Source organism: Danio rerio, chromosome 1, assembly GCF_049306965.1.
Source record: "Danio rerio strain Tuebingen ecotype United States chromosome 1, GRCz12tu, whole genome shotgun sequence".
NCBI lineage: Eukaryota > Metazoa > Chordata > Actinopteri > Cypriniformes > Danionidae > Danio > Danio rerio.
In genome coordinates, this window is record NC_133176.1 from 12,270,042 (window position 1) to 12,287,598 (window position 17,557).

General features: G+C 34.4%; 1 protein-coding gene across 19 annotated transcripts in view; it reads right to left on the reverse strand.

Moving 5' to 3' along the window:
- dmd (dystrophin) overlaps positions 1 to 17,557 on the reverse strand; it is a 251,520-nt gene that overhangs the window by 48,811 nt on the left and 185,152 nt on the right. For 16 of the 19 annotated variants that reach the window (XR_001799156.4, XR_012404170.1, XM_073949244.1 and 13 more), the window contains 3 exon segments: positions 6,910 to 6,971; positions 4,474 to 4,548; positions 2,086 to 2,287 (listed from right to left, as the gene is read on the reverse strand). Coding sequence is in view for 17 of the 19 variants with exons in the window: in XM_073949244.1 (XP_073805345.1) it covers positions 2,086 to 2,287; positions 4,474 to 4,548; positions 6,910 to 6,971 (339 nt within the window). In the remaining 2 variants the exon portion in view is untranslated. 19 annotated transcript variants of the gene reach the window in all.

Sequence of the window (17,557 nt, forward strand, 5' to 3'; positions counted from 1 at the left end):
TTTTTTTTAAATACAGCTGCCAGTACATTTTTCAAAATTTCACCTTTTGCCTTTTACAGAGAAAGGAATGTCAATGTTCGAAATGGACAGAATGGCAAGTAAATAATTACAGAATTTTAATTTCTAAATGAACTATGCCATGAATGTTTTAAAGGGCGCCTATCATGCAAAATCAATTGCGCCTCAAATGTCATCCTCTGCATAAAACATATGCCAGAACAGTTGACGGTTCATTACGTTGTGGCGAACCCTGATAAATAATGGACTTAGCCAAAGGAAAATGAATGAATGAATGAATGAATGAAAGAATCCAAGTGAGGTTTTACTTAATGAGTCTACCATAGGGATGGACAATAATTCGATATCAATATATATCGCGGTACATTTTTTAATAACGGTGATATGAGTTTTAAATCCATTTCCGGTATTTCGATATAAATTTGCATATTTATATTTTATTATATGTATAGTAAATTATATATAATCATTTGTCGCTGAATGACGTTCAGTGCTCAGCCATCAAAAAGAGCGTCAGACACGCGCTGCCAGCGCTCAATTAGTTAAGCTCCGTCACCGAAAGTTTGCCCTGAATACAGATGTAATTAAACAAGCTTCCACAAGTAGGAATGCAGATGAAATAGTTGATAAGGGAGGAAAGACTAATGCATTGGTGTGGAAGTATTTCGGCTTTTGAAGTTCAGATAAACTTATAGTTTCGGTGCTCTGCAAAATGTGCCAGAGAGTGGTGCAGACTAGCATCGGGAACACATCAAATCTGTTTGCCCATTTGAAGCAGTTCCGCCCGATAAAACATATTGAGAGTCAGAAGATGAGGTATCATAAAAGTTTAAGCCAACCTCCCCAACACCGTAACCAGCGATGTCAGAAGAGAAGGCAATGAAGCAAACAGATGCTATGAGGCGCCGTGTAGAATTTAAATCAAACTCCGCTTATCAACACATACATAAAACACGTGACGTGCATATACACCTATACTATTAAATGTTCAAAACGTGTATGAAACTTGCACATATACATATAAACTTGATGCATGCTTATACCCACATACACATACATATAAACTCGCATTAACACCCAAATTAACACTGACATCCGCATAAACTCGCTGCATGCTGGCATACAGCACTTGCGCAAACGTACAAAATAAAATTCACAAACATATTTATCAGGAATCAAGTTATTGTAAAGCTTATGAAATAGAAAAAATGTGATAAATAGAGGTATTAAATCTGTTAAATAATGAAAATGTGTTATACAAAATAATATAAAATAATAGTCGATATAAATAGACTATATAAAATATATAAGAAATATTTTATGTTAAACCTTTTCATTTAATTAGGTTAGGTTCTTAGCTTTTAATTATACACAAATAGAAATAGACAGATAGAACCCTCAGCTTATTATATATATATATATAAAAAGCTAAGTCTGACAGTTTTATTCATTTGATAATTTATTTAACATTTCTTGTTTGTAAAGGCTAAATAAAAATTGGACAAGTTATAAGAGCCTGGATGTTATTATAGACTTTGCAAGTTCAGTTTTCAGACATTTGTGGGTACAGACATCCATTGTGTGCGTTCTTGGCAGTTTTTTCTGGCTTTCTAATATTGATATCGGAATTATATCGTATCGACTGAAATTTTAAAATATATCGTGATAGAAATTTTTGCCATGTCGTCCAGCCCTATAGGGTGTATCCTACTACGTACTTTAGGTCAAAAACCATGTGATCTGCGCATCACGACTCAATCAAAAAGCGTCATAGCAGAGAATATACGTGGACAAGTCGACTAGTCTGTGCAACCCCTAGTCTATCCTGACATTCGTCCTTGGTTATTAAACATTCCAAGAGAAGGGGCGAGGAGAACCAGCTCGCAAAAAAACACCTTCTGACCCAAAAATTAACATCTTCAACAGGGTATAATAAATGATCTAATTTGCATTTCGGTTTGAAACTTTACAGCCACATTCTGGAAACACAAAAGTCTTATTTTACCTCTTGTAAAAAGGGAGCCGTTTAAACAAGCAAAGCAACAATAATAAACGGGTCAAACGTACGTATCGTAAACGTTGAGCAGCCAGTTGAGACACATGTCCACACAGAGAGGCACGTTGACCAGGCTGCTGTGCTGCTGCTCCAGACGGTCGTAGATGCTGGTCAGACAGTTGATCACCTGCACGATGTCCATGAACTGCTCGTTCTGTTTGAGATTGTGCTGCTCAAAGGCTTCACAGGCTGCAGGCATGCTCAGAAGATCCACTGCGCACAGAGGAGAAAAGGGAACAGTTGTTAAAGTGTTGAATAGACTAGAACGTGACTATGCTGTTTTTAGAGTGTTCTTGTTGGTTGCCAAACTAAGCAGGAAATGATACGAGATGTGATATAGACAAAAATGTAATTTATTTGATAACAATTAAGCAATTTTTTGCTGAGTGTTTTTTAGGGTGTCAAAATTAATTGTTTCTTTGATGCAGACGTGGACAATTCAGTATCGGTTCAGTAATAGATCATAACCGGTTATTATATACTGACGTCATTTATCTAATATGCGCTATGTTGCGGTAGCTTACTATGGCAAGGGACATGCAAAATTTTACTGCATGTGTGTTTACAGGACAGTCTTTCACTGACACTTACAGCAGAAGCCCCTATTCACTGTATTGAGAGAATGAAAGTAAACTCTATTTCTTAGCTGTTACAGCGATACTTCTGGATACAGACACGAGCGTGTGTCAGCAGAGTTTTCTCCACCAATTTCCATCTCCTCCATTTCTCTATCTCCTCCATTTTCTCCACATGGATCAGATGTGATCGCTGCTACCGTTGATCAGTGACTACGTTTACATGGACATCAGTAATCAAATTATTTGCTTTAATCTAATTATTAGAATAAGAGTAAGGTGTTTACATGAGTTGCTTTTTGAGTGTTACATTCACGATCCCGTTTTACATGTTATAGCACATAATTTGATTAACGCCATTGCGTCACCGCGCTATCCGCATTTCATCCAGTGTGGACTTTAACTGCAGTTTGGCACTTTAACTTTCATTCACGAACATTTCATGCACGCCCTCTGTGACAAACGGGATATTGGATGCTGCCATGAACTGCTGGAAGTGTTGTTTTAATGGAAGTTCATACCGCATGCTGAATGGAAGAAAAAAAAAACTGCATTTCACGATGCAGGTGCCTGTGGTCTGCACTGACTGGGTAGGTGCAAAGAGTGTCAAACAGCTTTGTGTGTGTGTGTGTGTGTGTGTGTGTGTGTGTGTTTGTGTTGACTATCCTGTCGCAAAATGCAGCGAAAGTCGAGCATCTTTACATTGGCTTTAATCTTGACTAGTGCGGCTGAATGACATTTGTCCTGGAAGCACAGTACAAATGTGGTGGCGCTACTGACGCATGCTCATGGTCCGTATGCAATCTCTAGTGTATAAATCTATGTTTAAACAAGGTGATCAGCGCACTTTTGAACTGTAGTCTATACAAATCTACCAGGCAGAACATAAACAATTATTTGCTGCATGCCTGAATAAATGTCCAAAAATGTCAATATGTGAGGAAGAAAAGAAAGAGCAGGTATAAATAAATCTGAAGCACACTTGAAGTGCACTTATAGGATGGTGCAATATACTTCTTTTTTAGCACAGACGTTAAAATGCTTCGAGTCACATTTAATGACGTGATCTTCAACTACTCCAATGGAATGTAAAGCAAAATACAGTATTTAAAATTAAATATACATAACTTGGCTAGAATAACAATGTTAACAAACATTCATCAAATATATCATTCATTTTACAGTCTGTGAAAAGCAACACAGCAATTTGAAGTATCATTCAGCTCACAAGGATTAGCAATTTGCAAATAGTAAAAATTACTACTGTTTGCTTTAGCAACCTAGCAAGCCCTGTTGTATAATCAAATGTCTAAGAACCCAGTCATTTCAAACAGCTTTTTATAATCATCATTATTTCTGACAGAGAATACAATCTGACAGAGAATGCTAACAGCTAATAGAAAGCTAACTGCTAACTCCTTCCTTTTTACAAGTAGTTTCTCTTACTTGCTTTTAGACAAAAGTAGAAATATTTGTTAACTTTATAATAACTACACATTATAAATCATTTATTAAGCATTAGCAAATGGTTAATGTATTATTTGTTAAGCATTAATAGATGTTAGCAAGTAGTTTATAACTACAGCTACAAATGCTGTATTCTTGACTTGGCACATGTATAATGATTGTACTTTCATATTTTGTTAATGATGGATGTCTTGTAATATAGTTAATGCTTAACAAACATTAAATTAGCTATTTGCTAATGCTTAGTAAATGATTCATAGTGTGTGGTTCTTATAAAGCATTACCAAATGTTTTAGCTTTAGCTGTATTTTAGCCGTTTAGAAAGCCAACAATAAAACGTAAGTGGTGTGGACTTACAACAGAGGGCTTTCTGCATTCGTCTGAGCTTCATTGCCGTCCTGTATGCCGAGAACCGCACGTTGTTGAGATCCGCTGTTTTAGCGAGAGAAAATGTGACAAACGTTTATGTTAGTATGCTGATCATGCAACATTTGATTTCTGTCACACAGTAAAACCTCTCATCTCTGCATCTGACAATTTTTTTTTATTTGGATCTTATTTGTTAGGATCTGAAAAACAGGGGAGAAACATCCAGCTAGTTTCATCCAATTAGTTTCTCCATTATTACTCCATTGATCAAAATGGTTTCATCTAAAAATCTGACATTTTACTTAAGGGCAATTACACCACAACAGAGATTAAAACGTGAACTGTATAACATCTTCACAGCAGGTCTAGACAATGAGGCTAGCAAATGGCATGCATTATTCGTATGCATGTCAATGTACTTCAAATTGTGATTTTATATGAAAATGTGATTTATATAAATCACAGTTTTATAGTCACTTTTGACAAGCCTAAAGCATTAAATATACATTGATAAGTTTTGCTTTAATGTTAATGAAGTCTTTAATGCTCAGCAAGGTCGCATTAATTATTCAAAACTGCATTAAAAAGTTACATTGTAAAATATTTTAATTGTGTAAATAAAAAATGACTTTTATTTGAATATTTAAAGCTTTAATTTATTTCTGTGAAGGCAAAGATGAATTTCCATCAGTCATTAACTATCAGAAATCCATCTAATATGCTAATTTGGTGCTTAAATAATGTTTCTTATTACCACTGGGAAGAAAAAAAACTTGTGTTGTTTTGATGTGAGTTTTGTATTTTTTTCATATTTTATGTATACAATAAAAGGAACACAAAGACCCACATTAAATCTAACCTTGGACCACACAAGGTCCAAGAGTCAAGTTTTTTGAAACTGAGATTTATACATAATCTGAAAGCAGAATAAATAAAACATTTGAGCAAGATACAACTACTACTTGAAAATCTAGAATCTTAGGGTGCAAAATAAATACATAAACAAACACTGCAAAAATCACCTGTTAAGTTCTTAGCAGTGCATTTTATTAACCAAAAATTACATGACGATATATTTTAAGCTAGGATATTTACAGAATGTCTAATATGTAATATTGTAATAATTTTCGGCATAAGACTCATAAAAAACCTTTTGACTGATAGACAATGTATTGGTGGCTAAAATAAACCAGTGCAACTTAAAAGCAAAAACAAGCAAAATCTTCATGGTATATAATACACTCACAAGCCACTTTATTAGGTACACCTGTCCAACTGCTCGTTGACTCAAGTTTCTAATCAGCCAATCACATGTCAGCAACTTAATGCATTTAGGCATGCAGACATGATCAAGACGATCTGCTGCAGTTCAAACAGATCATCATAATGAGGAAGAAAGGGGATTTAAGTGACTGAACGTGGCATGTTTGTTTGTGCCAGGTGGGTTAGTCTGAGTATTTCAGAAACTGCTGATCTACTGGGATTTTCACGCACAACGATTTCACTAGGGTTTACAGAGAATGGTCCAAAAAAAAGAGAAACTCAGTTCGATGTGAGAGAAAGGCAACAGTAATTAAAATAACAACTCGTAACGACTGAGGTATGCAGATAAGCATATCTGAACCCTGAAGCGGAAGGGCTACAGCAGCAGAAAACACACTAGGTGCCACTCCTGTCAGCTAAAAACAGGAAACTGATGCTATAATTCACACAGGCTCACAAAAATTGGACAATAAAAGATTGGAAAAACGTTGCCTGGTCTGATGAGTCTCGATTTCTGCTGCAACATTAGGGCGGTGGGGACAGAACTTGCCGTCAACACCATGAAAGCATGGATCAATTCTGCCTTGTATCAAAGCTTCAGGCTGGAGGTGGTAATCTAATGGTTTGGGGGATATTGTCCTGCTACACGTTGAGCCTATTAGTGCCAATTGAGCATCGTGTCAACACCACAGCCTACCTAAGATTTATTGTTGACCATGTCCATCACTTTATGACCTCAGTGTACCCATTTTCTGATGGTTACTTCCAGCAGGATAACATGCCACGACATAAAGCGCGAATAATCTCAGACTGGTTTTCTTGAACATGACAATAAGTTCACTGTACTCAAATGTCCTCCACAGTCACCTGATATCAATCCAATTGAGCACCTTTGGGATGTGGAGGAACTGCAGATTCAAATCATGGATGTGCAGGGACAAATCTGCAGCAACTGCATGATGTTATCATGTTAATATGGACCAAAATCTCTGAGGAATTTTTTTAGTACTTTGTTGAATCCATGCCACAAAGTATGAATGCAGTTTAGAAAGTAAAAGGGGGTCCATCCTGGTATTAGTAAGGTTTACCTAATAAAGTGGCTGGCGAGTGTATATTCAATGGTATAAATATTCAACATAGTCAGATCTGAATCAAGCCAACCTAATGACTGGTAGAGTTCTGCCATCTTTGGGTGGTCCCAACATGTTGTTTGGGTCTGGTGACTAAAAAAAAAAGAAGAAGACATGATTGAATTCTGTAAACATGCATTATAACAAACACCCAAAGCTGCCAAAAGGCTATGCAACATTCATAACTGTGTTTATGACTTATATTTACTGCTACAGTTCAATGTCATCCATCTCATGTAATATAGATTAAGACACAGTGATAAAGTGTTCTGGAAGAGCCTTGAGTCATTTTACATCAAACAATAAATCTTTCGAAGTCCTCAAACTCAAGAATAGCTAAACTGTTTTCTCCAAATAAAGGGCATCTTTAACAGATAGTGAAGCGCATTTAATGCATCTATTAAAGCAGGACTATCCCAACAAAAAGCCAATACTATTTGTCAGTTGGTGTAGCCTAGGATAACGCATCTCTCTTTTAAAAGAACAGCTTACTCAGAAGCTCTCGTCCTCGTGTTGATTTAAAACCGGAGTGAAATTATTTTCTGGAAGGCAGAATGTGTATTTTATAAGGATCTCCTAACCTAGCCATTATTTTGAGTATAATGGAAGGGAATGAGAAATGGGTTGTTCTTTTAAAAGACAGCAGGCACATTTCAAAATAGCAGTACGTTCAATGTTTGCAATGTATTCTTAGTGTTCGGAACCTATACGATTGCTTTGTGTCTTTGTATATACACAAGTAAACCGACATGTAGCTTTTTTTTAAGCAACCGTGGAGTCCCATTTGTCTTTAGTATTCATTATGCTGGAAATAATGCTTTTTAAAACATACCTTTCATGTAACACACATAGGAATGCAATGATAATAGATTTTGGTTGTAAGATTATCGTCTGAGGAATTATCATGGTTATCACGATTATTATACATTCAATAATTCCAAAACACTACTCCTTATATTATAAATGTTATTTACTGCTGCTCAGTAACCAATTAATACAGCAAAAATAATAATAATGAAACAAAAAAAATTGTTCATTTCTCTTTAAACTTAAAAATACATGAAAAAAAAGTTTTTGGTATTTAAACAAAAGTAATAATTTTGAACTGAAAATAAATGACAGTACATAGAATAAATAAATAATAAAATAGAAAGAAATAAAAAAATATATGTTTGTCTAATGTGAAAAAAGTATTTGTCTAATGTGAATCTAAGCTACATATTAGCTAAGTATTTCCCTTTTGAAGAGAGCAAATGTATTCAAAGGCAAAATTTTGTTGTTCTGACCAAAACCAGGGACACAAAATTTTTTACTCGGTAAACAATGCATCCAAAAGCGAAGATCATTATTTTTCACCCTCATGTTGTTCCAGATTTGTATAGTTTTTCTCTTATGCGTTTATGGATTCAAGTATGAACTAATTTCACTATTAACCGCACTTTAATTTGTCATGGTTGATTAATCATTAAAGGTTCTCGACATCGCGTTTCTGCACGGAACAAATCTGCTGCAACTAAAAGTTAAGCCAGCTGGGCGCAAGTTTAAAGTTGTCTGTTTTATTAAACGCAACGAAACACAACCCCATATTTCTACACCGAACAAAACTGGTGCAACTAAAAGTTAAGTCAACTGGGCACTTGTTTAAAGTTGTTTGTTTATGCCAACTGAGGGCTAGTTTGAATTGTTTGTTTTTGTACTAATATTTTGTGCTGTATTAATTGGTTACTACAGCATTTTGATCAACTATATTACAAAATTGTTTGGTATTTTCCTTTTGTATTTTTTTCTCTTTAGAGTACAAATTGTCAACCGGTCAGTCCTTGTCACGAGACTTGTGGTGCGCTCGTGGCATTCTTTCAAATGGGTGCACCTGGAAAGCGTGCGCTTGGGGCGCAACGTGCGCATCACTGCCAATATACGCACCCATGCCACGTTCCTCCATTTAAAATAATGAACTTGTGCGCAAAAGAAGACAGGATATGTGAACAGCCCTTAGTAAATAGCCTTAGCCTTAATTAATATCAGCCTTTAATCCAGTGTGTATGCATATTGTGCACAGTTGACATAACTTTGTTTAGTTGCAGCGGTTTTATCACGTGGTGTTGACAACCCATTATGATTAATTAACAGTGACGAATTAAAGCATAGTTAATAGTAAAATCAGTTAATTGTTGCATTACTAAACATGTTAAGGGAAAGAACTATACAAATTCGGAGCAAAATGAGGGTGAAAAATGATGACAGATCTTCATTTTTGGATGCATTGCTTAACACTGCAGACAGCAAGTAAATTATTGAATTTTATGACCCTTTTCGGTCAGTGATTGGCAACCAAATGTGAAACAAAAAAAAGCACTAGGTGTTTGTTTGAAGTTGAACCATGCATTACACATGCCATTTATCAGTTTTGATACCAAAAAAGAATCTGAGCTGCACAAGCCAGAGTGCATAGGTATCACTTGACCAGACGTTTACAAGACCACAAAACAACAATTTTCAAGTCTGCTACAGAGCTCTCCAATACAAACCAGCAATTAAACTAGTTTGAAGCCAAATGAAACAGTGCTGTCATTCTCCAGAACACTGACATTAAAAACAGCTGAAACATTGTACAGCAACAATATGGTTAGAGGGCCTTTCTTTAAAAAAAATCACCAAATATTATCATGCTTTTCCTGTAGAAACTCTACTGGAATAAATATGAGATGTTCATATTGATTTTTACTATGTTGTGAATGTATTAAATAGTTATTATAGGTTTATCACTAGAAAATAATCATTTTGTTTTTGTTAAAGGTACAGTATATATTTTTCGGCACCAGTGGGCGCATATTCACCACAAACAAAAGCATATTTTGATGACAATGTGACTGAGTGAGGAATCATAAGAGTTGTCATCTTCATTTTTTAGAGGAAATCATATTCATGGGTGAGCTAAGTTATTCAAAACTCTAACAAATGTAGTAGTTACATTTTGCGACGTGTAGTTACATTTTTTGAGAGGTGCATATCAGCGACGCCGACGGCCACGGCGAAGAGCTATGCGTCAGCGCCGTAGCATACGCCGGCGTTTGACGCAGAAGTATAAATCAGCCTTTAGTCTGGAGCCTTCTGCAGATGAAACTGTGATTATTGTTCATTTATAAAATGCAAGTCACCAACACTTTAAAAGTTAAAATTAATTATAAAAATACAGATGAAATTAGTAACAATAATTTGAGGTCTTGTGTTTGAGCATTATTTACCAACTTTATCTTTAATCCACATTGTCTGGAGTAATAATTTTGTTGTGCCTGCATGCTTTTTTTACTATCAAAGTATAGAAACTCATTGACTTACATTAGACCCACAGATTCAGCTAAAATCACTCTTAATCTTCTACTGAATTAAATCGTATCTACAACTTTAATGGATGTTCTGATATTTGGGTTGTTCTAAGTGATATGTCCTTTTTAAAAAAAAAACTTGCGACAAAAGAAAACTTCCAGGTTTTACTATGCATTTTCTGGGCAATATATTCTGTAGATTTTTTACATTTTGACATTAAATTGACATTAAAGCTGAAGTAAAGAAGACTGGGCAGACTGTGTCAAGACTGTGAAAAAGTTACATAGACAGTTGTGGGTGTGTTCAAATCTCAAACTAATAGAGTTTAAACTGGCAAGATCTCCTTTGTGCCAAAAAAAAAAAACCCATAATCACTTTATCTGATATTTTACATGAATACACATTTAAAGTCTTTTATTTAAAATCCTGCTTCTATGGGAATCATTCCGAGCATCTTAGTTATTGTTCTGGGTCCTCTTCATTTGAATCTTAAAGCAGCGAGTTTACATTTCAGCATTCACAACAGTGGCTGTTTGGTTACAAGGGCTCTAAATGAATCCATTAGTGGAAATGCAATTTACACTACTGAGATGCCTTGTTTTGAAGTGTTGCTATGGGCCAGAATGTTTTTGTGATTTTGGGCTTAAGCCAGCTAAGTGGCTGTGCTGAATTCTAATAAGGTGGAGAAACTTCAAAACTATAAATTATACCCAGATCCTACAGTGTTTTTAGTAGAGGAAAAACAGACTGGGGTTTCAACCATCAACAAAAATGAGATGAAAGTGAACTCTAATGCACTGTTTTCCAAAAGAAAAGATTCTGGAGAGAAATAAAAGAGCAGTCAAAGAGCAGTCGAAATGAAAGTATGAGAGCAGTTTTTAAAAAGGGCACAAGAAAACATCAGTATCTCTGAAATGCAAACAATATGACGTAGGTGGAACCACTTTCACACTTAGACCGCTAACAAAACACTACCATGGTAATAACAATGTCATTACTACACTGTAAATGCTTTTGGGCTCAACACAATTCTTTCAAGTTCTCCCAACACAAATCGATTAAGTTAACTTTAACAAATTTAAGTGGATTAAACATAAAACAATTAAGTTGTCCAAAAAAACTTAAGAATTGTGTTGTTTCAACTCATTTAAATTAGTAGTTTAAATAAGCAACAAAACTCTTTTTTTCAGTGTAGTAGAATCAATTGTCAGCCTTGAACTTCCTGCGCTGTTTTGGTTTAAAGATATATATTTTTAATTGACTTTTAATTGACTTTTAATTTTACTTTAACTTTTTTTACATTCCTCTCTATTCAGTTATGACCATGCTTGAAACTTTGGTAACAAAGGTGACAAAACTATATCATGTCCAAATTTACATTATGTAAATGTAAGTGCGCTATAAATATGTTTCTACCCTATGAGGGCACGAAAGATGATTTATAAATGAAAGTGATTAGAGCTGCAAGATATTGGAAAAATCTGATATTGTGAGATTAGATTTTCCTGCAATAAATATTGCGATATGAATACAGTTTCACAAGAGAGTTTGAACAGCATTTGATGATTTTCTGATAAGTTGTAACAATATTCAGGTAGAGAAATTGAATAACCACAAAGCAAAAAAAATGCTTTTCTTACTTTGTCTTGATTTCTGTCCAAAAAAAAAACAAAAAAAACTCTAAGATCAAGTAAAAATGTTGTTTTGTTTTCACCTTCAAAAGAAATAAGTCAAATTAAAGGTTTTTTTCCTTAAAAGAAGAAAACTGATCTGCCAGTGGGGTAGATAAAATAATCTTGTGTTTGCTTTGAAATGTAGATATTTGGACTAGAAGCAAGATAAAAATTAAGAACATTTTTTTAAATCATAGAAATTCCACATGAATTAGTGAATACGTACAATTCTGTAGCTCCTGGTCAACTAAGACCCAACATTCAATATCTTGCAATGTGACTACTGCGAATGTGCACATTGCAATGTCAATGCTAAAATTATATATTGTGCAGCGCTAGAAGCATTACTACTGATGCTTGTAGGTTAAAAGTAAGCATGGGACGATAACCGTTTTTAGGGTATACCGCTTGAAAAAGTCAAGCTTTTAAAACCAATAAAATTTTCTGCAATACCGTTCCTATGTGCAAGATTTTTGTAATTTTTTTTTTCATCTCCAGCTGAATCGGTATCCAAGGATGCAGTTTAAAATTGTAATAAAATCTATGTTGTTGAAACTAATGAAGAGAGCAGAAGTCAATGATTAAGTTTAATTATTTAGCCTGACATGTTTACTGTTCTAAAATATTATAAATGTTTCTCAAAATAAAATATAGTGTGTTCAAAGAGGAAAAAAAGTTTAGTTTTTTAATCCAGACATTAAAATAGAATATATTTTAGAGCAGTAATCACATCACAATGATATTTTATCCAAGGTTATCATACCGTCAGAATCTTATACCGGCCCATGCCTAATTACAAGATAGTAAAATCATGGAAAACATAGTTTAATTCACACTATATAGAACATACCTGTAAAATAATTACTTATTCAAAATACGAGAGCACGCAGTTTCTAACCCTGCTATTGCATTGCAACAAACATATTATAATATACAACTTCAAAATTAATTTGAATGCTTTTCCTTAGTATATATTTTAAAATGTAAACTTCGAAAATATTGTTTACATTATTGTAATATTATATTGTAATATTGTTTACACGCCTACATATATAGGCAAGTCTATATATGATTCTAAGCGAATATGTTTAGTTGGCAACTGAGAAGCATTTTATTTATTTATTGTTCTCATAAAAAGTTGTAGATAGCACGACTGGGCAGAATTTAATGCACAAACTATTTTAATTTAATTTAGGAAAGTTTTTAGACTTAATATATTATTATATTTTTATTTGAAATTTAATTATTAAAGAAAAACTGCTCAAATTTGCACTGACACACTAAAGCCAATTATTTAATTATAATAATTATAGAAATGTATTTTTTCTGAAAACATAAGAGAGTTTGTACACATAATGTATATCATTCTTCTCTATTTGAGGAAGGGTGGTCTTTATCGTCTAAAAGTTTAAAAGCCCCAAACGTGCAGAATTTCTGGGCATCACAGCTATGCTTGGAATCACAGTCAGTATGTGGCAGCGCCCTCTAGATTCAGGTAGTCTCAGTAGAGCATGCCAATGGCCTGATGGCAAATTTCCCACTGAGATCTCCATACCTGCACATCTCAAGGCAGTGCATGAGCGAAAGCACGGCAGTAATGTGGGTTTGAGCAAGAAAAAAAGGAATGCCCACCTACATGCATGCCTGCCTGCATCAAACAGCACGGGTACCCACACACACAAGCTTCAGGCAGACGCCTCTAATTGTGGTTCTGGGTTCTGGTTGAACGCAAACGCAGCCATAAGTATGTGGTTAGAACCAAAACAGTGATCTTCTGTGTGGCATACTGTTAGCTTGTGGGAAGAGCACGAATATGGAGGAGCCTTTAAAGGCCAAGCCTTATCATCAACATAAGGATTTCGGTCAAATACAGCTTCAAAACATTAATGACTATGAACAGCGCGTTGGGTTTATCGGTGTGCGTGCTGCAAGAAGGGCACAGCAGATGCATCAGAACTATCGATGTGTTTGGCATTAGAAAAATAAACAATTCAAGCGCTGAACTGGCATGTCGCTAAGACTCGGACATCCCCGGTTGCACTGGCTCCTTGTAAAAACCCGAACAAGCACCTGCTTAGGCTGTAATGAAAACCAGTAAGGAAAGAAGCTAACGTATACGGCAGATGGACGAATGCAAAACTCCTTCGGCGTCCTCTACTCGCCGACATTTATTCCTGTTAGCGCGCACTTACTTTCTCAAGTTCTCCCTCATCTCGCCTCCCAGAAAACGCCGAATCCAAAGTGTTCCTTTTTTAAAAATCCCGATGGCTCGGTGTTGTTTTGGGGGCGAATCACCTCCGCGGTGTTCCCTCTCTACTGTGGAAAAAGCATCCGACTTCCCTGCGATCTCCCTCAGCCAAAGCGGTTCAGACGAGGCGGAGCTTTTCCTCTTGCTCCCTTCCCCCTCTTACTCTTTTCTCTATCTCGCTCACTCGCTCACAACCTAGCAAGCCACCTACCTAGACCGCATTTTAGAGGGTCGATGGGGCGTCTGTTTAATTCCGAGCGTTTTGTGGAAATCGACTAAATGACGATAAAAGTTTTTTTAAAACGTGGGAATGGAATTTACTAATATGAGTATGATGTTATGCCTATGTGTGATTCGATAGAATTATTTGCTAAACGCCTGATCTTCGCAAACAATAGAAAGTAAGCGTTTTGTGGAAATCACTTAAATGATGATAAAAAAAATTCAACGTGGGAATGGAATGTATTAATACGAGTATGACGTTATGCCTGTGTGATTCGATAAATTGTAAAAAAAAAAAAAAAAATTATTTGGTTTAACGCCTGATCTTCGCAAACTTTGCAAAATAAGCGTTTTGTAGAAATAATGCTTAAATATGCCTCTGTGTGATTAGATAAATTGTGAAAATTTCAATAATAAATTATTCGATTAAACGTCTGTTCTTTCCAAACTATAGAAATGAAGCGTTTTTTTGGAAATAGCTTAAATGGCGATTAAAAAAGTTCTTCAAATTGCAAGTATAGAATGTATTATTATGATTATGTCGTTATGCCTTTGTGTAATTCGATAAATTGTGGGATTGGATAAATTGTGAAAAATTAGGTAAGAAATTATTTGATAAAACACCAGATTTTTTCGCAATTTAGAAAAAAGCATTTTGTGGAAATCACTTAAATGACAATTCTTTAAGACAGTACTGCTCTTAAAACGCAGCAATAGAATTTATTAACGCACATAAGATATACACATTATTTGAATGCCTCTGTGATTCGACAAATGTTTTAATGTGGCGATTTTTCATGCTAAAAAGATAAAACTCAAATTATTAAAGTGCTTGCTTAAGAAAAAATGCCTAATAGCCTAAATTATTTAATAAAATGCCCAATTCTTCTAAACTTTGGAAAAAATAGTGTTTTGTGGAAATGGCTTAAGTGACGAATCTTTAAGACAGTATTGTTCTTCAAACGCGGAAAAGGAATTTATTAACGTGCTTAAGATGTACAAATTATTTGAATGCCTCTTTGATTTGACAAGTTGTTCAGTTTAACACTTTTTCATGCTTAAATGATAAAACTTAATATCAAACTTACGACAGTTAAAAAAATTAAATTATATATATATATATATATATATATATATATATATATATATATTTTTTTTTTTTTTTTTACATCGCCACTGCTAGGTGTTAACACTTGAATCAAACAGATAAGAATTTATTAATACGTTTATGACATTATAATAAACATTTGATTCCACCTTTGAATGCTTCTGTAATATAATTCAGCAAATTGTTAAATGCAACGTTTGAACGTTACTATGCTAAAACTTAGGACTGATTTTTCCACAATAAGTAAAAAAAAAAAGTTCACGATGATGTAAATAACAGAAGACTGGTGCTAACATTCTCGAAGCAAACATTGGACATTAGAAACTTTTGACATTGTTGGAATTTAATGGGTGCGTTTTTTTAGCTTGAGGCATTTCAATGTTCGATTTCAAACATTTTGATAAAATCGCTAATCTGACGAGGAAAGCTTCGAGGACCTTACAGTATGCTGAAATTTTCAAACACATCTGTGTGATTATGAGGAAACGTAACTATTTAACATTTTGTCAGTTTAGTGGCAAATTTGTACAAGTTCAGTCAACTGAAAATGTACTATTTTAAAAGGAGGCGTGGCACCCAACCTCATCCCTAAACCCAACCGTCATTGGCGGATGAGCAAATCGTGCTAAATTCTATTGTGCGATTTCATACGATTTAGCCACTAAATTAAAAAGTTATAAATTGCAGTGATATAGAGTTAGATTATACCAATTGCTTACTTAATAATAACAATTACTCGACAATGTTTCTGAAAAATGCTTGAAATTAAAAAAGTGATCTGATTTCAAATAATGCACAAATTGTATGTTTAAATACGACAAAGTAGAACACATACAAACAAATATATACATTTTGTTTTAATAAAAAGGTGCAAAACCTGAAACTTTATCTCGCAAGTTTTTGATTAGGGTAAATTGATTTTAATGCCTTTTTTTAATTCACAGTAAAACATACGATAATATAATATATAAAAATGAAATTTACAGCATCTTCATATTTGATACACTTTTACAGAAGCTGTTTTCTTCATTTTTTATGTCATTATTACAATTTCCCTCCTTAAAAATACAACTTCCCATGAGTACTAAAGTGAATCTTGTTCAGGTAGGCAGCATACTAGGTTTTGAGACACAGCCAAAGTGTGAAAATGGTCAGCATTCATACTGTCTTGTCAAGAAGGGCTATTTATTCTCTGACTAAAGCTGGTGCCACAGTGCAGGAATCTAATTTTATGAGGCTTAAATTTTGCATAAATCCAAAATAAATTGCGTTCAACATAATACTTAATAATTTGCTTAGTTTGCTTAATGTATTGGATGGGATGGAGTTCATGAATTTTACGAGAAGAAATCCCATAAAATGTTTATGGGTAAATATTTCACTGGGTAACACTTTTATAATAACTTTCATTAGCAACATTAAAGAACATTTAGATCACCAGTGCACATATATAAATGTCACAAAGACTTGGATCGATTCATACAGTTCTGTATATTTCATGTGAATTAGCGAATAAACTAACGATCTGTGAAGTATTAATGTTTGCTGATGACTTATTAATGGAAGTTATTATAAAGCGATACTCTCAATTGTCCTGCAGCTTATCATATTCAATAGGCTGGAAATAACAGATTCTAGTGCCATATGACTGTAAGTACTGCTCCGCTTGACCAGCATTAATGACATTCATAATCTATGACAGCTTCATTAAGAGTCAGTTCTCTTCTATTTGAAGTCAGATTCATGCACTGTCATAAGCATAAACGCTGCCCTGGCTTTATGTGAAGGTTGTGTACATACAGTATTTCAAAGATGAAATTACCTACCCACAATGAACAGTTTTGAAAATTTAGGCTTCAACGAGGTTATTAAAATGAGATAATATATAATAGATAAGGTCTTTCATAACTTATAAATTACAATCCGAGGACGATATTGACTTTGTGCCATACAAATGATAAAAAAACTCCACTGGAATTATTATTATGATAATTATAAGCCTATGGTGTACAGTAGGTGACAAATTGTACTCTGAAATTGTAATTAAATATGACACTTTTAAGGAAAGAAAGAATGTAACTGTATTTTAGTGTCTTTGTTT